At 37.4% G+C, this 26,414-nt stretch overlaps 3 protein-coding genes across 7 annotated transcripts in view; 1 reads left to right on the top strand and 2 right to left on the bottom strand.

Moving 5' to 3' along the window:
* Positions 1-26,414, top strand: part of LOC132159925 (gastrula zinc finger protein XlCGF57.1-like) — a 486,703-nt gene that overhangs the window by 33,400 nt on the left and 426,889 nt on the right. The gene's annotated exons all lie outside the window — the stretch shown is intronic.
* Positions 2,499-26,414, bottom strand: part of LOC132094578 (zinc finger protein 239-like) — a 102,568-nt gene continuing 78,652 nt past the window's right edge. Inside the window, exons 1-3 of one of the 3 annotated variants that reach the window (XM_059499308.1) lie at positions 8,287-8,368; positions 4,138-4,216; positions 2,499-3,798 (exon numbers count right to left, since the gene is read on the bottom strand). In XM_059499308.1, coding sequence (XP_059355291.1) covers positions 2,744-3,798; positions 4,138-4,171 — 1,089 coding nt within the window. In that variant the 5' untranslated portion in view covers positions 4,172-4,216; positions 8,287-8,368 and the 3' untranslated portion in view covers positions 2,499-2,743. Of the gene's footprint in view, positions 3,799-4,137; positions 4,217-5,391; positions 5,717-8,286; positions 8,369-26,414 lie in introns of those variants that run through there. The other 2 variants (XM_059499358.1, XM_059499413.1) reach the window with 2 other exon arrangements.
* LOC132156635 (zinc finger protein 91-like) lies at positions 9,168-24,654 on the bottom strand. Of its 2 annotated transcripts, XM_059565600.1 has the most exons (6): positions 24,562-24,654; positions 24,289-24,488; positions 18,184-19,317; positions 15,315-16,700; positions 9,598-9,899; positions 9,168-9,523 (listed from the first exon to the last, which is right to left on the bottom strand). In XM_059565600.1, the coding sequence occupies exons 2-5, from the start codon at positions 24,413-24,415 to the stop codon at positions 9,817-9,819; spliced, it is 2,730 nt and encodes a 909-aa protein (XP_059421583.1). In that variant the 5' UTR covers positions 24,416-24,488; positions 24,562-24,654; the 3' UTR covers positions 9,168-9,523; positions 9,598-9,816. The 2 variants fall into 2 exon arrangements, with proteins under 2 accessions (XP_059421583.1, XP_059421666.1); XM_059565683.1 differs by lacking the exons at positions 9,168-9,523; positions 9,598-9,899 and adding an exon at positions 13,986-14,754 and having other exon boundaries at positions 24,289-24,611.

The raw sequence follows: 26,414 nt of genomic DNA, 5'->3' as shown, positions 1-26,414 counted from the left end.
ACAAACTCCATCTTCATAGCAGCAGATCTCAGTTCAGACGAAACTCCTTTACTAGACATAGTACATTTAAACTAACAGTTTTTGTAGCATCATGAGTCGCAACAAAACAACAGAGAGCACGTGAAACTAATCTTCTTCCTCTTATGTTTAATGGTGTTTGGTAAACGAATGTGTATAGCGCCACCCGCTGGACTGGAGAGTGAAGCAGTGAGAGGAGGAAAAATAAAATAAATACTTGCGAGTGTACAGATATAAATTAGTAAAAAAAAAAAAAAACAATCCAGCATAGGCTCTCCCAACAAACAGTTTTGGGTTACATAATATATGTGAAGACTATATTTATGCATATATAAATAAAAACATACATATATACATACATGGAAGAGATGTGTTTTTAGCCGATTCTTGAACTTTAAAGATTAGTTGGGCACGTCATTTCAAATTCTAACCAATGAAAACACTGCATCGTTAATGAGCTGCCATCCCGGCTTCATCTGTAGCCTACAACCCAGCTCTCCTCAGCCAGGTAAAGTTTGTTCATTTCTTAGTTAATTTATGATTTTTCTACTAAAATTTGTACAATTCGTCAACATGGAACTAAATTACACATTTTATTTTGATTATCAGAGTTGCTTGATGTGTTTTTAAATGGCCAACGGTTATAACGGCCAACTAATTAAACCACTTCAGATCGTTTTCTGATGTAATCTCTGGTAATATAACTTCAAATTGCACATGAATTCATTAAGTTAAATTACGTCCATTTTGGTGTTGTTGTTTTGATTATAACAGCTGAGCTAGCAATACAAAGATCTAAAAGCAGTTTAGCAGCAAACTTTTTGAAAACTATGTAATTCTTATGTAAGTCTTCACTTGATAGTCATTACCCTGCCTATATTTACCGGTCTGTTTCTGTTTGTTTTCATGGAGTCCTTTCTTTCTGTCACCCAGTTTCCTCGCCTTCCGAGTTTCAAGTTCCTATTCCATTCCTATGAGCTAGTTCGACTTAAAATAATTTTTAACCTGGCTGCCTTAAAATGTTGTGTTCAAAAACCATTGTTGTTTACACATATATTGGAGTTCCTTAAGTCTGGAATTAATAGTTGGGGTAACAAAAGTGGAGTTAACTTTATACTTTGTCTAACCAGCCAGTTTTAGTAAGCCCAACAAGATGAGAAAGTTGTGCTAACCTTAAATCAAGTTGAAGTAGAAGTTGTACAAACTAATTACAAATTTGTCTAGTTGAATATTTTTAAGGCAGCCAGGTTACTTTTTCAAGAAAAGATTTCTCACTAGTAACGTTAAGTTTGTTCAACTGGCTAAACTGTAATTTGCACACACAACTCAACTTTCTATTTTCCACTGTACCCCATAAAAATAGCATGGACATTTAAGAACATTCAATGTATTTAATTTTATTTCAAAATTGACAGCATGCTATTTAGTATTAGTTTGTTTGGTATAAAAACACCTTTAAAACATTTCACATAACTGTGGAATTTTTTTCTAAAAAGTATGAAAAGCACAACAGTTTACATTTCATAACGTTTCTGTCAATTATCTAAAAATAAAAAATTCTAAAGATAAATAAATTTTTAAAAAGTATGAAAATTTGTTCAACTACTGATTAGTGTACAAACAGTAAACATTTGTGTAATTAATCAATGCTACCAATGGAAACTGTATTTGAACAGTCTCTTGGGATAGTCTATGTCAAGACAGCAAAGAAGACCCGAGTGTAGCAAAGCCATTAGCAACATCTCCGAAGTCACGTTTGAAAATCTGCTCCTCCAGAACCAACGTTACAGTTACGAATGATGAATTACTCTCATCTTAAAAGCAAATGATGGCGTAGCCAGATTAAACATGCAAGTGATCACGCTGGTGTCCTGCAAAGCGCGCATAGCTTCAAATCTCCGCACAAACTATTGGATATAGCGCACATTTATCTAGGTTTAACGTTTAGACATTGTTATATGCTTGAACTGTTTTAGTACATAGGCCAGGCCAGTCGTGATAATTTGACAAGGCCAAGTTTTATCAAACTTATATGATCAGCTTACTGCTGGCCGCTTGGTCATTACTTTAAAAAAACAAAAACTTATATTTAACAAACAAAAAGTGCTCCAAACATTTTTCAAAATTAACTTAATAAAAACTGAAACTAAATAATCACTTTGCCATTACATAGAAAACTGAAATATTTTTAATAGCTTAAACAGTAGTATAAGCTGTTATGGGAGAAGAGGCACGGGCCTAAATTTGAGGCCCATCCAGGACTTTAACGTAGGAGTATAAACCAAACATCATCATCAGATCATACTTGAGCTTCACATCACAGAAATGATGAATGAACTTCCACTGCTTCATGAGTCCGTCATCATTTCAATCTCAAGGTACAGGAAAAAACATTTACTGTCCGAATAGAGATTTTGTTTTGATCTGAATCTGTGACACATGCATTATAAGACAATTGAACATAATATGAAACTCTTAAGAAAATGCAATGATATAATTTATTGCATGAAACAAAATGATATACAAGTCTTGAATCACAAAGTTAAATATGCTGGTTTTGAAAATGAACTTTATTCACTGTGAAACCTTAATGTAATATTTCTTTGTCATGTCACTTGTAATGACATTTATCCAGATTATATTTTATTGCTTGAGGAATGATTGTGTCTCATTTGTTGAGGACACAGCATCAGATCTGAAAGTGCTGGATCTTAAGATGATCGAATTACTGTGAATGTTTTTTTGTATGAATGTGTAGAGAAGATGCATAATTAAAACGCTTCCCACATTCAGTGCAGTGATACGGTTTTTCTCCAGTGTGGATCCTCTCATGTGTTTTCAGGTCTCCAGAAGCACTGAATCTCTTGTCACAGTGTGAACACTTGTACGGTTTCTCTCCAGTGTGGATCCTCTCATGTATTTTCAGGGTTCCTGACCGACTGAATCTCTTGTCACAGTATGAACACTTATAAGGTTTCTCTCCAGTGTGAATCCTCCAGTGCAGTTTTAAATGTTCAACTGTAGTAAAAGTCCTTCCACACTCAAAGCACACATGGTCTCTCACACCAGTATGTACTTTCTGATGTTTTTTTGCATTTTCTAAACATGAAAAGCTTTTTCCACACAAATGACATGAGTGTGGCTTCACATTCGAATGAACTCTCAGGTGTTTTTTCAGATCTGAAGTCCTCAAAAATGTTTTGTCACATTCATCACATGAGTACAGTTTCTCTCTGGTGTGAATGTTCCTGTGATCTTTAAGGTTTGATGATTGTGTGAAATTCTTCCCGCATTGATCACAAGTGAAAAGTTTCTCTCCAGTGTGGATCCTCATATGGTCTCGAAGACGTCCTTTTATTGTAAAACTCTTCCCGCACTGATCACATGTGTACGGTTTCTCTCCAGTGTGGATCCTCTTGTGTGTTTTCAGATTTGATGACCGACTGAATCTCTTGTCACAGTGTGAACACTTGTAAGGTTTCTCTCCTGTGTGGACATTCATGTGTCTCTTAAGGTTTGCTGATCTTGCGAAACTCTTCCCGCACTGATCACATGTGAATGGTTTTTCTCCAGTGTGAACTCTCATGTGAAGCACAACATGATGTTTGTTTGTCAAACTCTTTCCACATTGAGTGCAGGTGAAGGATTTCTTTGGGCCTCTTTTCTTTAAAGCTTTCTGTTTGGTTTGAGAGCAACGCAAAGGATTTTCTCCAGTTTTAGCATGATTTTTCACCTCAACTTCACTCAGTTCTTCTTTTATCTTGATTTCTTCATTCAAATCTGAAAATAAAAGTAAAACTGGTTGATTCTCAGTAACCCTGATGAACCCTGATGTAAAGTAGACCATTGATGTACCAAATTTTGATCATTTTGGTCGATTTGGTCATTGCAGTTTTGTAAATTATATGTCCCTGAAACTCTCCATGAATGATGTACACTGATCCTCTAATTATTATTTTTTTACATTATAGGCACAAATCCCATATTAATTATGTGTGATCAACTACACAATTATCTAACATAATGTTATTAAAAAAGTACCCTATTACAACAAATATAAATCTGCTTAGCTTTATAACGATCAGCATTATTAATGAAGAATCAAGAATAAACACCAACCTGTTTGTTCTTCAGTATCTTCAGTGGGTTTCATTCTGCAGGGTTTGTGGGAGGAGCTTCAGTGATGATGAATCTCTGTCTGGAAGAAGATTTCCCAAATTTTCACAATTAAGCATTTTTGTATTAGAAGCAGAAGAGATAGGGAGCATTACAAATACAAAGTGTTGTCTCTTTTTATGAAAATTATTATATTACTATATTAAAAGGAACAGCATCAACGAAAAAAGCAGATCCATTTAAAATGCTCATTCAGTAACACTGCACTCATATGTGCTAATTCACACATTCTGTTTTCTGTCTTTCTATTGCTAACATTTCTATCAATATTCGTTCATTCTTCTCAGTATTAACATGTCTAGAAATATAAAAGAAATTGTACAAATTGTTCCAAATATAAATAGGGATAATAGTAAGAATTAAAAATTAAAGCGTAAACAGTAATGCTATGACATCCATCATTAACGAATAAGTAACTATACAATAGAGTACATAATATATTAATAAGGTTTGAGCTCCTAAATCTTTAGAGAGCAGTGGTTTTCAACCCGCAGCCCATCACAAATTTATTGAACAAAACGCAACACTTTTGTTTTTGCCCCCTTATTTTTCATGAGTTGAACTCAAAGATCTAAGACTTTTTCTATGTACACATAAAGCCTATTTCTCTCAAATATTGTTCACAAATCTGTCTAAAACTGTGTTCGTGAGCACTTCTCCTATGTTGAGAATCCATCCACCTCACAGGTGTGGCATATCAAGATGCTGATTAGACAGCAGGATTATTGCACAGGTGTGCCTTAGGCTGGCCATAATAAAAGGCCACTCTAAAATGTGCAGTTTGATCACACAGCACAATGCAACAGATGGCGCAAGTTGTGAGGGAGTGTGTAACTGACTGCAGGAATGTCCACCAGAGCTGTTGCCCATGAATTGAATGTTCATTTCACTACCATAGGTGTTTCAGAGAATTTGGCAGACATCCAACTGGCCTCACAACCGCAGAGCAGACCATGTGTAACCACACCAGCCCAGAACCTCCACATCCAGCATCATCTTCTCCAAGATCATGTGAGACAGCCAACTGGACAGCTGCTGCAACAATTTGAATAACCAAAGATTTTCTGCACAAACTCTCAGAAAGAAATCCTCTCAGGGAACCTCATATGCATGCTTGTCGTCCCCATGTTGCAAGGATCTGTACACAATTCCTAGAAGCTGAAAACATCTCAGTTCTTGCATGGCCAGCATACTCACTGGACATGTCAACCATTGAGCATGTTTGGGATGCTCTGGATCGGCGTATACAACAGCGTGTTCCAGTTCTTGCCAATATCCAGCAACTTCGCACAGCCATTGAAGAGAAGTGGACCAACATCCCACAGGCCACAATCAACAACCTGATCAACTCTATGTGAAGGAGATGTGTTGCACAGCTTGAGGCAAATGGTGGTCACACCAGATAATGACTGGTTTTTGGACCCCCCGGACCCCCCAATAAAGTAAAACTGGACATTTTAGAGTGGCCTTTTATTGTGGCCAGCCTAAGGCACACCTGTGCAATAATCCTGCTGTCTAATCAGCATCTTAATATGCCTCACCTGTGAGGTGGATGAATTATCTCTGCAAAGAAGTGCTCACTAACACAGATTTAGACAGATTTGTGAACAATATTTGAGAGAAATCGCGTGATCAATTTAATTTTTTTTTCAGTCGATACGTTGTCATTTTTACTCATAAAGAGTAATATATCATTCGTAACAGTTTGCCTTGTGTACTGCGTTAATCTAACAGAGACTTGTTATAGCACTTATATATCATTGCTCTTTTGTTGTTTTCGATTGCTTCCATTGTCCTCATTTGTAAGTCGCTTTGGATAGAAGCATCAGCTAAATGACTAAATGTAAATGTGAAGGGTCTACTATTTTTGTGCACTCGCAATATAAAAACAAAACATTGTGCTCCTATAAAATAATGAAAACAAACACGATGCAATGTCGGTCTTCTCTTTTTGAACAGGAGCGCTTTCGAAAATGAACCCAAACTCAACGTATACATGCGACACAGACATGATAAACATAACTATAGAAAGCTTTAAATTACTAAACAAAAATCTAAACCAAAAATGCTTTCATTAAACGCTTTTCATTATATCATAATCTGTAAAGATGCACTTTTCTCTAAAGGTGCGGCTAATGAGGAGATGGCGAGTCAGGATCTGCAACTTCATCCTTGCGACACCAACTCAGAAAAGACTTGCTTGTTAGTAAATAATTCAAATATCTCCTTACTATTTCCACCTGTCACATTCATGGTAATTACTTTTGCCGGTGCTTTGCGGCAAACTTTAGCTAATTGCGTGCATTTGAATGCAGCACATTGATATTTGAATCAAAATAGGCTTCATTTGTGAACGCACACTTTCTGCAATGTCACAACTTCATTGTGCTGTTACTCCTTTCAAGCCGAATTTCACAAAATTGGTCAGCTCCCGACAGCATCAGGAGTTTTACATTTATCAGACACTTTTCTCCAAAGTGATTTCCAGTGCATTCAAGCTGTACAATTTTTTTTTACCAGTTTGTATGTTCCCTGGGAATCAAACCCATGACCTTTTGCACTGCCAACAATGCTCCACCACTGAGCCACAGGAACACATTTATTAATGGGGAGTATAATTGTAATTGATTAGATATCATAATATTTAGGCTATAATTATAAAGCTGGTTGGTTTGCATTGGTGATATAATATGTAAATGATATGCATGTAGCCCATGAGACTTACACTTGGACTATATGCAGCCCAGTGGGAAAAAAGGTTGAGAAACACTGCTTTAGAGCAATAAAGTAATTAACTGATATTATGTTATAGTTTAATACACCACAAAACATTAATATTTATTTCCAGTTTCTCCATTATAAATCTCTTAAGTATAGATTTAAAATGTCCCATGTGGCTCAATATGAAGTAAAGCAACATCTGATTTTGGTTTTAAACATGCAAAGCACAGTAATTAAAGTAATCTAGATTCAGTATTAATCAGATCTTTCATTCTCTGCCTCTTGTTCTATAGAGCCGACATTTTAACAAAAATATCAATTCCACAGCTAGTTTTGACAATATACAGCTACTGTATATCCATATGAAACAGTCAATCAAAACTGCCAAGGCGCATTGTGGGCGATTTCAGGATTTTCATTTTAGTGGGGATCAATCCCCAATGAGGGTAATTACATATATATATATATATATATATATATAATTAGATTTCAAATAAAAAATGGCTAAATCGTTTTATAAAGTATATGTGTTTATAATATGTGCTTTATTTTCACCGGAGGAAACCTGTGGTGTGATGAGGGGGGAAACGCAGCAAAAACTCCCCATTATATTTTGTAAACCATAATTATGACAAATAACTGCAGAAATGCTAGGGCTATAGCCCCCTAAAAATGGCCTAGCGATGCCCATTGGTTTAAATGCTTTTCAACATACAAAAATCCTCCTCTTATGAAAGTACAATAAAGCACACTATTTATTATGTAACTTTATACATGCACAGTACTCAATTAGGATAACAATGCTGTGGTTCCTTTTTTTAATGTCGGGAATGTGTAGCTCACATTCTACAAAGTTGTAAAAATCAATCATTTGCATAAATTATTAGACATAAATTACTGTGTTGTTTTTACACTGTGGTTGGAATTTGTAGACCGTCCCTTACATGACATTAGCGATTATCCTGAGAAAACCGAACCTAATACTAACTTTACCCGCTTTAATAACTATAATACATTTATCGAAGATATCTGAAGAGAAAACACGTTAGAAATAAAACACCAGGAGCAATACTTGATATCGTTTCGTCTTCAATCCCCTCTCAAATAACGAGACATAGAGACGCTGTAACAGCAACATTATCACTCCAAACATCGAAACAATCATTCACACGAACACACAAAAACACGAAATCAGTCAGGTCTGAATGAACTTAACATGTTTTCCTCGAATGCTTGTTGTTATATTACATCTTTATTTAACGCAGAAAACATACAAACAGCGTTGTACTCGATGAGAACAACACAGAAACAGCACTGCGTGAAATGTGTTTCATGTAAATAACGTTATGTGAAATAATGTGAATTTCTCACCTCTTCTCAGAAGACTAAATTAACATCACTGTTGCGTCTGAAAGCAGCAGCAGCAGCTTCAGCTTCTTGTTCTGCTTCTTCTGGTGTTAATGATGGTTGGCAAACCAAATTAAATAGTGCACTCGCGCCCCCTAATGGATAGGAGTGTGGAGTGCATAATGATTTAAAATTTGATCACTATAACAATACATAAATAAATAATAAAACGCTTTATTTAACATATCTGTATCCTAAATTATATTTATAAGTCTTCTTTATTTTAAGAAAATAATTCCTGAAGAGACAGATGATTTGAATTAGTTTAAATCGTGCTCCTTCATATGCGTCACACTCTATAAGAACATGTTCTACTGACTCTGCATGACCACATTTGTCACTATTTCCAGTTTCATGCTTCCCTATTAATTACAAACTTAATGAACAATGTGCAATACCCATTCTTGACATTTAAAACGTCTTATTTCCTGTATCATATCTACTGTAACATGCTCTAGCTTAAAATACCTTTCTGCAGCTCTGATAATGATTTTAATTCTCCTCCACAATTACAGCATTTAGGATTACCACCTTGCCCACATTTGCCATACTCATGGTCACCTCCACACCGTGCACATCTGTGGTTTGCTTTGCACACTGCCACTACTTCTCTGCTTATTCAGCTTTAAATGATTCAAGATAGTATTTCACTAGTTTGTTGATTCTGGTTTTGAATTTTGTGCACATGTGCATTGGACAGGGGATAATAAGGGAACTGGGGCCCTGGACAGGGGGGGGCTACAAAGATATATTGATAATCTTTATAAATAATAATAAAAAAGTATTTTGTAATGCAAATTTTACCAGGAGAACCTCACATGTATTTTACCCCTTGGATCACTTACCTAACCCTAAACTAACCCCTGAAAAAAGATTGAGCTAGTTTTGGGCTAGTTTTAAGTAGTGTGTTTTGCAGTTTAAACCTGGCAACTTTAAGAAAGTGACAGAAAAGCTGCAGGAGCCAGGACAATTTCTAGTTATTGTTTTTAGAAGAATGTGAAGCATAAGCGCTCTTATCCCTGTGACTCGGTAGTGTAAAAATTTCCATTACTAAATAGAAACTGAACTTAAATCTGTGATGTTCTTAAATAGATAAAGGCAGCTGCATTCAATCAGTGTCATACGTGAAAACAAACACATGTAATGGAGTTTATCAGATAAAAAGGCATTTATGTTCCATACAGAACACACATTTTATTTGCTAAAAATGGAAGAGTGAAGAAACATGCTTCCTACACCTTGATGGCAGACATTTAGGCCAAAGTGGGCGAAGACAAAAACCTTTGTCATTATTTGATTGTTGTTAGGCCTATTAGAAAATAAGACCGTTCCCAGCCAACAACAGCAGCCCTTTCACATGTGTGCAGTTTCTCTCCAGTGTGGATGTTCATGTGATGCTCAAGACTAGTTTTGCTTTTCAAACTCTTTCTACACTGAGTGCAGGTGAAAGATTTCTTGGCTCTTCTTTTCTTTCCGTTTGGTTTGAGAGCAACTCTAAATTTTGTCTCCAATTTTGACTTGATTTTTCTCCTCGAGTTCACTTGATTCTTTATTCTCCTCGGTTTCTTCGATCAGCTCTGAAATAAAAGTAAATAAATGGTTTATTTTCAGTATCTTGTAAAAAGTTGGAGAAATGTGAAAATAACAGTGAACCCTGATGTAACAGCGCAGGGTACACACCAAAAGATATTCGAGCTGATCTGGGGCTGATTATTCCCCTTCCAACAATCCTATGTAGTGTCCCGATTATATAATTTGTACATCGAAAAACTTATAATGGTACATTTAGTAAGAGTAAAATATATAAGAAAACAATTTTGGAATTTCAATATATAAAACAAAACATAGAAATGAAGGACTAATAAGTGAATATGTGCTCCAATGCTTTGATCTGATTATAGTGGTCATTTTATATTTTTTTATTTGCATTAGTGTTTGTTTTCCACAAAACTGTATTTTGACATACATTTTGTTTTGTAAAAAAGTGCTTAAATTTCTTTCTTAAACGAAATTTGTAGAACAAAACCTGTTCTGAACCTGGTCCAGTTTGCTTGCATTGCTCTCAATTATTGGTCCAATCTGTTTAACGGTCCATGCTGTACATCACAAATGAGTAGCACGGTTCTGTTTAGTTTGTGTTTGATGTTTTTCATATGAAACAGAAATTATCTCTCTTTTGATTTTTTCCAAAATGCAGTTGCAGTCTTGAGCCCAGCAGTGGAAAGTAGACAATAAAGAATCTTCAAATTATTAAAATTATTATTTTAAAAATATAATAGAGAAAAACACCATGTTTCAGTAGGGAATTGTATGTATGTTTAAATACTTGAGTTCCATAACTTGACATCATATGTGCGTTAGTTTAATGAGCCTTTTCTTTGAACAGATATAAACCTCAGTTACTGTGCACTCTTGAAGAGAGTTTCATCGTTTTGATTGTAGTAACAGAACGAGACATGCAGTTTGATTGCTGAATGGAGGATGACAGACAGCCGCAGCAGAGAAGAGTTAATGTGAACTTGAATTTAATGACTTCAATATTAATATGTACCTCACATTGAACTATGAAACAGCTTCAGAACACTTGAAATATTTTCTCGAAAATGTTTTGGTGCTTTATAATGTTTTTGTGCTTTCCATGCGGCTCAACAATAACACAGAATAATAGGCTATATACACAGTATCGGACTTGGATCGGTCTCGTCTGTCCGATGCCCGATCTGCAGAAAATGCCAGGATCGGAGCCGATACCGATCCCGAGTATCGGAATGATGCATCCCTAAAAAAAAAAGCACATAGGGCTGGACGATATGGCCAAATTTTATATCATAATATATTTCTTAATTTTGGTCAATATGATATAATTCCAATATCGATATGAACACTATTTTAAAAAAGCCTTGTAAAAACATTTACATTTAATCATTTAGCAGATGCTTTTATCCAAAGCGACTTACAAATGAGAACAATAGAAGCAATCAGACCAACAAGAGAACAACAACAGAATACAAGTGCCATGACATGTCTTAGTTAGTCTAGTACAGAACACGTAGCCAGGTTTTTTTTTTTTTAAGAATATGAAAGACAAGAAAATAAATGGTAAGTACTATAGTCTCGGTCTGATGACCGGGCTTGAGAATGTGACCTGAGAAGGAGTGATATGAGTCGATAGAGGAGCCAGTGGATGTTGCAATACTCTCTGAAGAGAGTCAACAAGCTCATGAAACAGGTCCAGTTTGCTCATTCTCTGCTTCGGTCAGTATAGTTTAGTTTAGTTTGACAGTATAGTTTTCATGATTTTACTACAGATCATCTTCACATCAGCTCATCTGTCATTGTATTACTGAACCAGTTCTGAAGAGTTTGTCTTTTCATATGATTTCTGGACTGAAACTGTTGAAGATGTTTTGGATTGTTTTGTTCTGTTTGTGTTTCTGGCATCTGGATGGTGAGTTTGAAATGTGTTTTTTATGACTTCAGTTGCTTGTGTTCTGGTACCATGTAATAAATGACAAGTTAAATTAGAGAGGATTAACATTCACTGTTATTCTCATACCGAAATCATTTAAGATCAAGTTTGAATTTAGGTCTATACTCAGGTTTTTAAGGGATTGATCCATTGCTCCACACAGAGACCTGATCTCATTTTCATCAGTCTGTCTGGAACAACATAAAAAAAGAAAATATTGGCCAAGCGGCAATCAGCTGGTTCCAAGCACAGCAAATTAGGTGATTGATGTTAAAAAGAAATAAAAATTAACATTAAAAAACAGGTCGGATATGCAAGTCCAACTGATGTCAAAAACTTGTAATGACATAAATTTGATGTAATTTGAACGTCAAATATTTTTGCCCACATGTACATTAAACCAATTCCAGTGTGGGATTTACTTCTTATTTTCATCCAGTTATTTTAAAGGAGTCATGACCTGTAATTTTCACTTTTCCATGAGAATCAATGTATGTTATTATTGCCAACGATTATACACTGGCCGGGAAGCCGATATTTAAAAGTGAAGCGTTTGTTTACCCCTGGGTTTGTAAACCAGCCCACGTGCACGCGCACTCAAATACGAGATTTTAATTTCTGCCCCAACTTGACGTCAAGACGGGGCAGGATATACCATATATGGACACCACAGACCTATGCTGCAGGAAGCCCGCCCTGCCCCTCTCCCCGTCATATTCAGTCGCGAAAGATGCAGAAACGTAGTGCACACGTGAGTTGCTCTGTTGTTGACTGCCAGAATCAACATGTAACTTAAATGTGTTTTCTCTCCCAAGAACGAAGCAAGCTGTCAGGGACCAGTGGATTAAATTCATTTTTAATGACGCGGTTCTACAACCCTTCCCACTGGCTTAACGTTAGGTGTCTGTGCTAATCATTTTACGCCAGAATCGTTCACAAATTTGAATGTCTAAAAAACCACAACGTGAAACAACAAAAACACCACATGATAGCAAACGTTGATCTCAATAACCACTGTAAGGTGATAAAAAAAAAGTAGACTACATCTCCGTTAATGTAATCTACATTAAATAAAAGGTATAATGTATGTCTCAGTCAAAATGATTTTCTTTACCATTCAGAGACATCTTGATGTAGACGTCCTTCCATCGACTCTACATCTTCCCTTTCCAGCTCAGGTTCAGAGTCTGGCTCGTGCATATACAGTTAAATTCCATAGGTCGCGGCCAGGTCAGGTTCATTCACCACCTGCGCCATGATGTCATTTTGGAATGATTACCTGCGGTGTCAACCCCCCTCCTTCCTGCCACCAATCAACGCACCCCTCATTTGCAATATTAAAATGACCATCCACGACAGCCAAAATATCGCATCAGATCTCGCGAGACAATAATGCCTTCAGAAATAAGGGTCAGAGGAGCTCTGTGTTTATTTTTTTTCCACTTTTCTTTTTTAGAAGGACCTGAAAGACTATAATAGAGCGTGGGTATCTAAAGTAATACTAGGTTATGACTCCTTTAAATAGTAAAAATATTTCACAATATTACTGCTTTTGCTTTATTTTTGATCAAATAAATGCAGGCTTGGTGAGCAGAAAATAATTATTTAAAAAGCATTACAAATCTTTTTCAGTTGGTTAAGTGCTGGCTAAAGAGATGAGTGTTTAGATTTTTTTTTTAAATGAGTAAAGACTCAGCTGTACGAATTGAGATTGGGAGGTCATTCCACCAGCTGGGCACAGTCCAGGAGAAGGATCGTGAGAGTGATTTTGAACTTCTTTCGGATAGAACCACAAGGCGTCGTTCACTTGCAGAGCGCAAACTTCTGGAGGGCACATAAGATTTAACCAGTGAGTTTAGGTAAGTTGGTGCCGTGCCAGTGGTCGTCTTGTAGGCAAGCATCAGTACCTTGAATTTGATGCAAGCGGCTACTGGTAGCCAGTGTAACCTGATGAGGAGAGGAGTAACGTGAGCTTTCTTTGACTCATTGAAGACAACCTTCGCTGCTGCATTCTGGATCAATTGCAGAGGCTTGACAGTACATGCAGGAAGGCCCGCCAGGAGAGCATTACAATAGTCCAGTCTGGAGAAAACAAGAGCTTGGACAAGAAGTTGGGTGGCTTGCTCTGACAGGAAGGGTCTAATCTTCCTAATGTTGTATAAGGCAAATCTGCAGGACTGGGTCGTCATAGCAATATGGTCTGTGAAGCTTAACTGATGATCCATCACAACTCCTAGGTTTCTGGCTGTCCTGGACGGAGTTATGGTTGACGAACCCAGCTGTATAGAGTAGTTGTGATGAAACGATGGGTTAGCTGGAACCACCAGCAGTTCTGTCTTAGAAAGATTGAGCTGAAGGTGATGGTCATTCATCCAGCTAGAAATGTCACTCAGACAGGCTGAAATGCAAGCAATTACCGTCGGGTCATCTGGTTGGAATGAGAAGTAGAGTTGGGTGTCATCAGCGTAGCAGTGGTAAGAAAAGCCATGCTTCTGAATGACAGATCCTAATGACGTCATGTAGATGGAGAAGAGAAGTGGTCCAAGTACTGAGCCTTGAGGAACCCCAGTAGAAAGTTGTTGTGACTTAGATACTTCACCCCTCCAAGACACACTGAAGGATCTGTCAGAGAGGTAGGACTTAACCCACAGGAGTGCTGTTTCAGAGATGCCCATCTTTCTGAGGATTGACAGGAGAATCTGGTGATTAACGGTGTCAAAAGCAGCAGAAAGGTCCAGTAAGATGAGTACTGAGGATTTTGAAGCTGCTCTTGCCAGTCGCAGGGCTTCAGTAAATGAGAGCAGGGCAGTCTCAGTTGAGTGGCCACTTTTGAAGCCAGATTGTTTGCTGTCCAGGAGGTTGTTCTGTACAAGGAACATAGAGAGCTGGTTGAACACAGCTCGCTCAAGTGTCTTTGCGAATGAATGGAAGAAGTGATACCGGTCTGTAGTTTTCAAGAAGTGCTGGCATTAGAGATGGTTACTGCCAAGAATGTCCACAACAGATGTTTGTTCATATAAACTTATGCAAAATGAATTTGCCAAGTGTATGACATCTCATTTAAAACCATAAAAATTTTTTATATAATATTTATTTTTTTTGTATTTAGCAAATACAAAAATATATTACAAACAATAAATGTGAAATCACGGTCAAATAATAATTTCAGACTCACCTAATTAATATTAGTACCTTTAACCTCAAACTATAGGCTAAAATACACTACCAGTCAAAAGTTTCTGAACAGTAAGATCTTCTTTGTTTTTAAAAAATTTTCTTCTGAAAATCAAAGTTTATTTGATCAAAAATACAGCAAGAACAGCAACATTTTGAAATATTTTTTACTACTAAAAAATATATATATATTTTATATTTAGAAATATTTTAAAATGTCATTTATTTCTGTGTTTCTGTATTTCAAAGCTATATTTTAGCATCATTACTCCAATCATATGATCCTTCAGAAATCTGATATTTCGATTTTTCTATTCAGCAAATCAGCATATGAATCTTGAATACTTACTGTGAATGTTTTTTGTATGTCTGTGTAGAGCAGATGAATTATTGAAACACTTCCCACATGTAGTGCAGTGATACGGTTTCTCTCCAGTGTGAATCCTCTCATGTTTTATCAGATTTGATGACACACTGAATCTCTTGTCACAGTGTGCACACTCGTAAGGTTTTTCTCCAGTGTGGATCCTCTCGTGTTTTTTCAGATTTGATGACACACTGAATCTCTTGTCACAGTGTGCACACTCATAAGGTTTTTCTCCAGTGTGAATCCTCTGGTGCAGTTTTAAACACTTTGCTGTAGTAAACGTTTTTTCACACTCAAAGCACATGAACTCTCTCACAGCAGCATGTATTTTCTGGTGCACGGTTAAATATTGTAAACATGAAAAACTCTTTCCACACAAATGACATGAATGTGGCTTCTCCTTTGTATGAACTCTCAGGTGATTCTTCAGATCTGAAGCCCTCAAAAATGTTTTGTTGCATTCAACACATGAGTACGGTTTCTCTCCAGTGTGGATGTTTCTGTGATCATTAAGGGTTGATAACTGCATGAAACTCTGTCCACAAAGATTACATTTGTACAGTTTCTCTCCAGTATGAACTCTCATATGTACCCTAAGGCTTCCTTTTTGTGTGAAACTCTTCCCGCACTGATCACATGAGTACAGTTTCTCTCCAGTGTGGATTTTCATGTGGCTCTTAAGATGTGCTGACTGTGTGAATCTCTTCCCGCATTGATCACAAGTGAATGGCTTTTCTCCAGTATGAACCTTCATATGCTCTGTAAGTTGTCCTGTTTGTGCAAAACTCTTCCCGCACTGATCACATGTGAACAGTTTTTCTCCAGTGTGGATCCTCTCATGTATTTTCAGATGTGTTAAATCTCTGAATCTCTTGTCACAGTGCGAACACTTATAAGGTTTTTCTCCAGTGTGAATCATCTGGTGCTGTTTTAAACTGCTTGCTGTAGTAAAAGTCTTTTCACACTCAGAGCACACGTACTCTCTCACACCAGTTTGCATTTTCTGATTACCTTTTAAATGTATTGGCTGTGAAAAACCCTTTCCTGACAAGCTACATGAATGTGGCTTGTCCGGTGTATGAACTTTCAGGTGTTCCTTCAGATCAGAAGCCCTCAAAAATATTTGACCGCACTGATCACATGAGTACAGTTTTACTCCAGTGTGGATCTTCATGTGACGTTCAAGACTTGTTTTGGATGTCAAACTCTTTCCACACTGAGGACAGGTGAAAGATTTCTTGGCTTTTATTTTCTTTAAATCTTTCTGTCTGGTTTGAGAGCAACTCAAATGTTTTTCTCCTGTTTTGACATGATTTTTCTCCTCAACTTCACTCAGTTTTTCATTCTCCACATTTTCTTCAATTAACTCTGGAATAAAAGTAAAAATTGTTAATTTTAAGCAACTTTTAATTGTTTAAATCATTCTTATATTCTGTTTTGCTGCTCAAAAATCATTTATTATTATGTTGAAAACAGCCAAGTAACTTATTCAGGTTTATTTGATGAAAATAAAGTTCAGAAGAACAGCATTTATCTGAAATAGAAATGGTAACATTATAAATGTAGTCCTGATCAATTTAAAGCATCCTTGCTAAAAAAATAAATTAAAAATTAAAAAGAAATCATACTGACTCAAAAGCTTTTGAATGGAATAGTGTATGTTACAAAGGCTTTTTATTACAGATAAAGGCTGATCTTTGGATTTTTCTATTCATCAAAGAATCCTGAAAAACTAAAATTTACTCAACAGTTTTAAATATGGATAACCAGCAAATCACCATATAAAAATGATTTATGGATCAAGTGACACTGAAAACTGGAGTAATGATGCTGCAAATTCAGCTTTGATCTCAGGAATATACTACATTTTAAAATAAAGCAGTTATTGTAAATAGTAAAAAAAATACTGTGAACGTATGATACTATGAAAATATTTTTAAAGTTTTGCTGTACTTTAGATCAGATAAATGTAGGCTTGGTGAGCAGATTAATTATTTAAAAGCAAAACATGAAAAAAAACTTAAAACCTTTACGAATCTTACAATTAAAAAACGTTTTACTGGTAGTGTAAGCTGATTATCGTTAGAGATTGAAACAAATGTGCTTTAGAAGTATAAAGTGTATGAAAAGTGCTCGAAGTTGCTGCAGAGGAAAAAAACCTTGCTGGAGACTGACTTATTATTGAAAAGGCGGTGCTGTGAGCGCGGTAGAACTAATAGTAATGGGAAGTTCGAATCATTTTACTGACTCGGGCCTTTGAGTCTTATTCAGCAAAATAAACAAATCTTTTCTTTTTTTTTTTTTTTTTTTTTTTTTTGAGTAATTTCGTTCATTTTAGCAAAATGTAATTGAAATATCACTCCCCGAGACGACTCATTCGTTCATTCTCACATTAAAGATTTGTTCAAGAACGACCCATCACTAATTTACACTAAGAGCAAATAGCAGCTTTTCTAGGAACTAGCGGCTTCTCCACTAATGGTTGTAATCATATCAGCTCCGCTCATGAATGCTTCTTTATCAGATAAAATTAAAATGCCATCAAAACTTTTCTGAAGATAGTCACTTCCTTTCAGATATACATTCATATAAAACACAGGTGATGTGTTTTGATTTTGAAACGTGCAGTGCTCATGTTTATTCAATGACGTCAAATACCATAAATAAATCAATGTATGGGGAATAATGTATATTGAAAAATTGGAAATGTTTAATCATTTCTTCATTATTTACAAATTGATACTGAACTACTGTGCAGCCCTATAAGCACAATAATGAAATGTTTTCACAGTTATTTTGGGAGGAACTGCATCTTTGATTTGATCAGAATCTCTGAATCTTGAATACTTACTGTGAATTTGTTTTGTATGTCTGTGTAGAGCAGATGAATGTTTGAAACTCTTCCCACATTCAGTGCAGTGATACGGTTTCTCTCCAGTGTGAATCCTCTCATGTGTTTTCAGATTTGATGACACACTGAATCTCTTGTCACAGTGTGCACACTCATAAGGTTTCTCTCCAGTGTGAATCCTATGGTGCTGTTTTAAACACCTTGCTGTAGTAAAAGTCTTTTCACACTCGAAACACATGTACTGTCTAACAGCAGCATGTATTTTCTGGTGCAGAGTTAAATATTGTAAACATGAAAAACTCTTTCCACACAAATGACATGAATGTGGCTTCTCCTTTGTATGAACTCTCAGGTGATTCTTCAGGTCTGAAGCCCTCAAAAATGTTTTGTCACATTCATCACATGAGTACAGCTTCTCTCCAGTGTGGATCTTCATGTGGCTCTTAAGGTTTGATGATTGTGTGAATCTCTTCCCGCATTGATCACAAGTGAATGGCTTTTCTCCAGTATGAACCTTCATATGCTCTGTAAGTTGTCCTGTTTGTGCAAAACTCTTCCCGCACTGATCACATGTGAACAGTTTTTCTCCAGTGTGGATCCTCTCATGTATTTTCAGATGTGTTAAATCTCTGAATCTCTTGTCACAGTGTGAACACTTATAAGGTTTTTCTCCAGTGTGAATCATCTGGTGCTGTTTTAAACTGCTTGCTGTAGTAAAAGTCTTTTCACACTCAGAGCACACGTACTCTCTCACAGCAGTATGCATTTTCTGATTACCTTTTAAATGTATTGGCTGTGAAAAACCCTTTCCTGACAAGCTACATGAATGTGGCTTGTCCGGTGTATGAACTTTCAGGTGTTCCTTCAGATCAGAAGCCCTCAAAAATATTTGACCGCACTGATCACATGAGTACAGTTTTGCTCCAGTGTGGATCTTCATGTGACGTTCAAGACTTGTTTTGGATGTAAAACTCTTTCCACACTGAGGACAGGTGAAAGATTTCTTGGCTTTTATTTTCTTTAAATCTTTCTGTCTGGTTTGAGAGCAACTCAAATGTTTTTCTCCTGTTTCGACATGATTTTTCTCCTCAACTTCACGCAGTTCTTCATTCTCCACATTTTCTTCAATTAACTCTGGAATAAACGTAAAAGTTGTTAATTTTATTAGAGAGACTTTTATCCATGTTAGACTGTTAACGACGACGACGAACAAAAGAGAGAGTGTGAGCACTGTGTGCGCTCAGGCAATGCCGTTCTCAGTAGTGTTGGGCGAAATGGTCATTTTTTAAATTGTCATATCGTCAGCCTGTGAAAACGAAGATACAAAATATTATCGTGCATGGGTGGAGCGAGTTTGTTCTTGTCATAGCATAACAATTTGGTGTTTTAAACCGCACAGGTGGGTGAGAGAGAGAGAGCCTATGGAATCACCAATAATCGAAAAAATATGTTTTCAAACATACTGATAAACTAACGTTAAATATAAAAATACTGTATTTAAAACAGCTAGTTCATATATAGTCGTACGCAACTGTCATATCACGCGTCCTGTGACAAATCTGCCGCATCTACACATGGAAGTTATCAATCAAAATGTTCTGCAAAATCTGTCAACGGTGAAAATCAATAGTAGAATTCATTTTAAGTCCAGCAGTTTAACACTAATATTGGACATAATCGAACATGTTAAATATAAAGTATTCAAAACAGGCAAGTTCATATATTTGGAGTAAAGTTGAATTGAACTGATGCGAGGTGCGACTTATTTATCAAAATTAATTTGACATGAACCAAGAGAAAGGAACCAAGAGAAAACATTACCGTCTACAGCCGTGAGAGGGCGCTCTGTGTTTTCAGTGGTAGGAGTTTTCAGTGTTTTCAGTGGTAGGCTACAGGAGCATCAGTGCTCCTGTAGCCTACCACTGAAAACACAGAGCACCCTCTCGCAGCTGTAGACTCGGGGGCCTATTACACATCTTCTGAACAAGTATAAACCACCCGAACAGAAACACACATGAACAGGATGGAGAAACGGTCACGATTCGCACACACATAAGGGGTGACGATAAGGGGAAGTGAGACCTCTAGTGGACACCCAGGGATACACAGACCAGACACTGTGACATTACCCCCCCCCCCCCCCCCTCTCTAAGGAGCAGCTGAGCAGATGAGAAAGAAGCCCACCAGGGTGGAGCAGAGGACCACCACAGCCGTGTGGGCAAGACAGAAGCCCATCAGGGCGGAGCGGAGGACCACCACAATGGAGTCGATGGCACAGGAGAGCAAGTCTAGTCAGGTAAGACTGAAACAAGAACTGGGGTTAAGGGTGGCCTCCATGGCCATGATGAGATGGTAAATGGCCTCCATGGCCATGACTTGGCAGGCGGTGAGTTCATAGGTGGCCTCCATAGCCTAGACGAGAGGGTAGATGGCCTCAGAAGGTTCTGCAGCAGTTGCCACCACCTCTAGAGGTTCCACAGCCGTAACGGTCTCCTTGACTGCAATAAAACAGGCAGAGAGAGCATTGCTGGGTACAACAGACAGGATGTGACGAGGCTCTGGAAGTTCAGCTGAGACGTGACCAGGCTCTGGAAGAACGGTAGTGATTTGACTGGTAAAGACCAACCATGACTTGACCCTGTTCATGGAGATCAGCGGTGACTTGACCTTGTTCACAGAGATCAACGGTGACTTGACTTGACTCATGAGGTTTAACTGTGTTTTTACTTGACTCATGGGTGTTGACCTGACTCTGGACGATCAATGGCGATCTGACTAGACTCTGGGAAATCAACGGGGACCTGATCAATGGTGATCTGCCAAGACTCTGGGAAATCAACGGGGACCTGATCAAGGGGGACCTGACTTGAATCTGGGAAATCAACGAGGGCCTGATCAATGGGGACCTGACTCGACTCTGGGAAATCAACGGGGACCTGATCAATGGGGACCTGACTCGACTCTGGAGCGTCCACGGGGACCTGAGTCAACGCTCTGGGCTAACAGCCATCTTGTGCATTGCTGCTGGGCTGGCAGCCATCTTGTGCAGTGGCTCTGGGTTGGCGGCCATCTTGTGCAGTGGCACTGGGCTAGCGGCCATCTTGTTAGGAGACACAGGTGTAGAATCGGCCATCTTGTCTGGAGACACAGGTGTGGCTGGTGTATCCCATAAACCACAATGGTGTAGGTACTTGGTGAAACCCCAAAAGTCCAGGACCTCCAGTCCCTTCATCTCCCAACGAGGCAAAGGGTAATCTAGGCAGTGATTAAATAAGTACTTAAATGCCTCATCGTTATATTCTAGCCCTACAGCCATGGTCCAAAATAGGGGTGCGCCAATCAAGATTGGCCGATCATTAATGTGCATCTCGTCAGTAAAGCTGGTTCTCTAATCAGCGTGCATCCCTAGTCCAAAACACCTGAGCCAGACCAACCACCTCACACCCTCCTTGACGAAGGGTTGCCAAGCTCTGGAGTCTCCTCCTTCGCTCGTTCATGGTTGCTGAGGGGACCGGATACAAATTCCCACACTGCTGAATCTAGGTTGGATGGAGTCCTTTTGTCACGATTCGCATACAAACAGGTAGATTCAAATGCAGTTTATTTAGGGCAATCAAAAAATCATAATCCAGTCAGGCAAAAGGTCAATATCCAGAAAAGGAGTCCAAAACATGAAACACGACAAACACCAGGGAACACAAAAAAGCAGGGTGACATAAACCAAGGACTCCATGACAATGACAGAAACAAGCAGGGTATATATGGACAGGTGCAAACAATGTGAGTGGGAACATCTGTGTGCAATGAAGTGATTAGTCCAGATAAGGGCTTGAGTGTAATGCAGTACTGAAGTGGGGTGACGATAGTGGGAAGTGAGACCTCTTAGAAGCTTAGGAGATATTGAAGCAAATTACCAGATTTATGCTTTGACAATCATACTGAATATTATCCAGATGTAGTTTTTGACTAAAATATTATGTATTTTTATGAAACCTACCTATATTCAAGTGTTGATAAAAAAAGAATGCTTTAAACTAGAATAAAACAGATGTTTTTGTTTAAAATAAGAGGCTCTGAGCTTTATTTTTGCTGTATTGCATATTCAAATGTTCAAACAGCAAAATATACTGGAGTCCATTCAATTTGAGTGAAAATCATCAAAATCACTGGCTGGCAACTTTTTTCTAAAATGCTAGCGGGAAAAGAGTTAATTGATCATTTAACAGTGATTCAAAGACTTTTGCTAAGAGCACCCATTTGGAAATCGGGTGATAGTTATTTGGGTCTGCAGGATCTCACCTTTAATAATGGAATAACCATTGCTGATTTCCACAGTTTTGGTATTTTGTTGGTGGTGAGACTTAAATTAAATACAGTGGCTATAGGTTCTGCTACAAGATCAGCTGCCAATCATAGGAAGTTTGATCAATTTGTGATTTTTAGTGTCATTTTTTTTTTTTGTCACATTTTTCTAGTGCTTTATGAACTTGTGCAGTAGAGTAATCGGCATAAAATTAAATTAATACAAAGTGCAGCTTTGAGTGTGTAAATAAATAAGAAACAACAATGGAGTTTCTTTAAAAGCCCTCTATAGTGCAGAACTACTTACTTACAGATTTAATCTTAAAGTTGACAGTTTAATAGCTGATCCCCAATTTCAAAATGTCACTGTGGAGCTAGTAAGAAAGGAAAGTCTGAATGTCCACTGAGGAAAGTGTTATATTTGTCGTAAAGTCAATTTCCTTTCTATATGATTTCTGTTGACAGCGCTGCTAAGTGCATTTGTTAGCTGCGTTGTTGTTGAAAGTAAAAATAAATTCCATTTACAAAAACATTTACTGAATAATCATATTGAATAAACAACAAAAACAGCCATCATAAAAGTTGCTAGGCAGTCCAGTCAACCGTACAAAGTAGGGATGCTCGATCCACCTTTTTTTGCCTCCGATACCGATTCTGATACCTAGGGTTCAGTTCTGGCCGATACAGATACCAATCCGATACCAGTTTTCTTTTCCCCATTTAAATAAATGTAGAATTTATATATCTCTGTGTGTGGAAATGATAATCATTATCACAATCTACAGACTACTTCATTATAAAGAAAAATAAACAATAAATATGAAAAAATATAGGCCTATGTGATTAGCACAGGTGGAGTGCACTCGAGTTTATCAACACTATGGTATATATACAGCTGACTTACCTAATCCATTGATGGTTAATTAAGACATTTTTGTTCATGTAAAATATACCTCATTATCATGTTCTAGACTTGTTATATTTATCTTTAAATAAAAAAATAAAAATAAATGTACCCCCATAATATAGTGGCAGTTAATTCTCCGTGGTATTGAATATTAATATTTTTCAAAGTATCGTATCCAATTTAGAAATTCCAGTATTGTGACAACACTAATATATGTTTAATATATTTATTAGGCTGATTTCCTGGAGGAAGACTACAATTACTTCAGGATTAAATTGAGGCTTAAATTGAACCTTCCAGGAAGCAGCAGGTTTAACCTCAATTTAACATTGCGTTTCCAGTCCTTATGTATCAAAATTATTGGCACCCTTGGTAGATATGAACAAATAAGCCTGTGAAAGTATATGTCAATTGTTAACAAGTTAGATTTTTTTTATTCCAAAAAGTAAATTGTATTCATTTTCTAAAAGATCAAAAGGTAAACATACAGGTTTATTTTCACAACCTTCTTTGATGATATTTTCTTAGGGTGCCAATATAATTCAGACTATCTCTCTCACTCTCTCGCTTTAAACAGCTGCTTTATGTATAACATAATACAAAATAATTAGCATGTTGCAAAACTGACAACAACAGCTGAGTGGATGAATTTATGCAATAATTAGTTAAAAAGAGATTTTCTAGGCATTCCTTTTCTTTTATTTGACACCTGATGTGTTTAGTTTACTTTGCTTGCTTTAAAAAAAAAGTTATCATTTTCGATAAGGTTTTTTTTTTTGCAGTATTTTTCCCACTGCTATTGTTTCTTTTGATTTGCTTCTCAGTTGCTTTTCTTTGTTCATTCCATCTTTTATAGGCAAACATTCATTAAAGATAAATGAAGAATAAACACCAACCTCCTTGATCCTGTTTTATTCTCCAGGTTTCTGGTTCCTCGTGTTTTATTCTCCAGGTTTCTGGTTCCTCTTGTTTTATGCTCCAGGTTTCTGGTTCACTCATGTTCTCCTCTTTAACAAACACCATATTCACAGCAGCAGATCTCAGTTCAGATGATCCTCCTCCAGATATTCCTGCTTGATTCAAAATCTAGTCACGACTGTGAGGATAAAATATTAAAGGTATTTGCTTTAAAACTGTGTTTTTATATTTACAGAAGCCACATTTCTAACCTATTGTATTAATAATCACCACGACAAAACAACATTGAGCACAGTGAAACTAATCTTCTTCTTCTGCGGTTTAATGGTGTTGCGCAAACAAATTGATGTGTTTTGGCGCGACCCGCTGGACTGGAGAATGAAGCAGTGAGAGGAGGAAAATAATACGGGAGAAATTACTTTGTGCGCTTATGGGTGTGCCTTTTTTTAAGCCGATCTGCACAACTAAATTTAAAAGGATTTTAAATGATAGACTCGCGTGATATTTGATCAACATCTACAGTCTTCGGGTGTGAGGATTAGAAGAGAAAAACGAGCCAATTTATTAGACAAATATTTCATTGAAAATTATACAAAATTTCATAGCATAGAGTTTTAGCATGGAAATTAAGATAAATGAAAACACATAATAATGATAGATAAGATGTAGCCTTACAATAAAACTAACTAAATCTAAAATATTCAACCTTTTGAGCTGCAGGTCCCACATGATTGGATTGCACTGGATTACACTATATCCTCCAACATCTGGACAAACAGGGACTTATGCAAGGATCTTCTTTGTGGACTTCAGCTCCGCTTTCAACAACATCATCCTGGAAACCCTTTAGAACAAACTCACACAGCTTTCTGTAGCCACCACCGTCTGTCAGTGGATCAACAGATTCCTGACAGAAAGACAGCAGCCAGTGAGGCAAAACTCACATCCAGCACCTGCAACATGAGCAACTGAGTTCCTCAGAGCTGCGTTCTCTCCCCACTGCTCTTCTCCCTCTACACCCACGACTGCCCCTCTAAAAACTCCTCTGTCAAGCTCCTGAGGTTTGCGGATGACAACACACTCATGTGACAAGTCTGCTTACAGACAAGAGGTTGAGCAACTGGCTGTCTGGTGCAGTCTTAACAACCTGGAGCTGAACACACTCAAAACAGTAGAGATGGTAATGGACTTCAGGAGAAACCCCCTGCTCTCCCCCACTCACCATCATGAACAGCACTATGATTGCATTGGAGTCATTCAGGTTCCTGGGCACCACTATCTCTCAGGACCTGAAGTGGGACGTTCGCATTGACTCCATTGTGAAAAAGGCCTTGGCCAGCTGAAACAGTTCAACCCGCCTCAGGCACAGATGACACAGTTTTACTCAGTCAGCTAGTATTGAGTCGGTTCTGTGCTATTCTGTAACTCGATGGTTTGGGTCAGCCAGCAAATCAGATTTGAGAAGACGAATGAGAAGATGGCGACTACTGCACATGACCAATTGGCTCCTTGTTTGTCGTGGTAATCAAATCAAAACTATTTCAAAATGCAGCTTTTCCCGAAGCATTGGGAACTTTTAATAACTCTCCATGCTCCAACTTCTCCCTGATGCTCTGCATGGTCAACTGTCACCTGTATGCTAATGCATGCGTATATGCGTAGTGTATTGCATAGGCTATGTAGCCTATATTTATAAGAGCCTATAATCATTATAACAGTATTTCATACAGTAATCCATGTGTGCTCTCTGCGTATATCACAATAAAATATTTGCACCAAAGGGGTAAACAAACAGAGTTTGTTTCAGTCGAAGCAAACAAGACAGGTGTGAATAGACCCATAGGTTGTGAGGGGTGGTGTTGTAGCCTTTTCATCTAGTAGGAATATGAAATTATATAGGTGCATCATTTAAGAATGGAATATGTGTTAAAAAATGGGAAATGCATAAAGTTCTGGGAGAAGAATAACTTCTTCCCAGACGCATATCTCTACTTATAGATCACTATTTGCGATTAGCGCCTAAACGGTTAATATACGCTTGTTTGCTGTTTGCGTAGACATGTTGTTTATTGTGTTACTTGTTAAAAATATTCATGCAATATGT

Source organism: Carassius carassius, chromosome 1 (assembly GCF_963082965.1).
Source record: "Carassius carassius chromosome 1, fCarCar2.1, whole genome shotgun sequence".
Lineage (NCBI taxonomy): Eukaryota > Metazoa > Chordata > Actinopteri > Cypriniformes > Cyprinidae > Carassius > Carassius carassius.
Note: the sequence above shows the minus strand (reverse complement) of the source record. Positions and strands in the feature narration are given on the sequence as shown.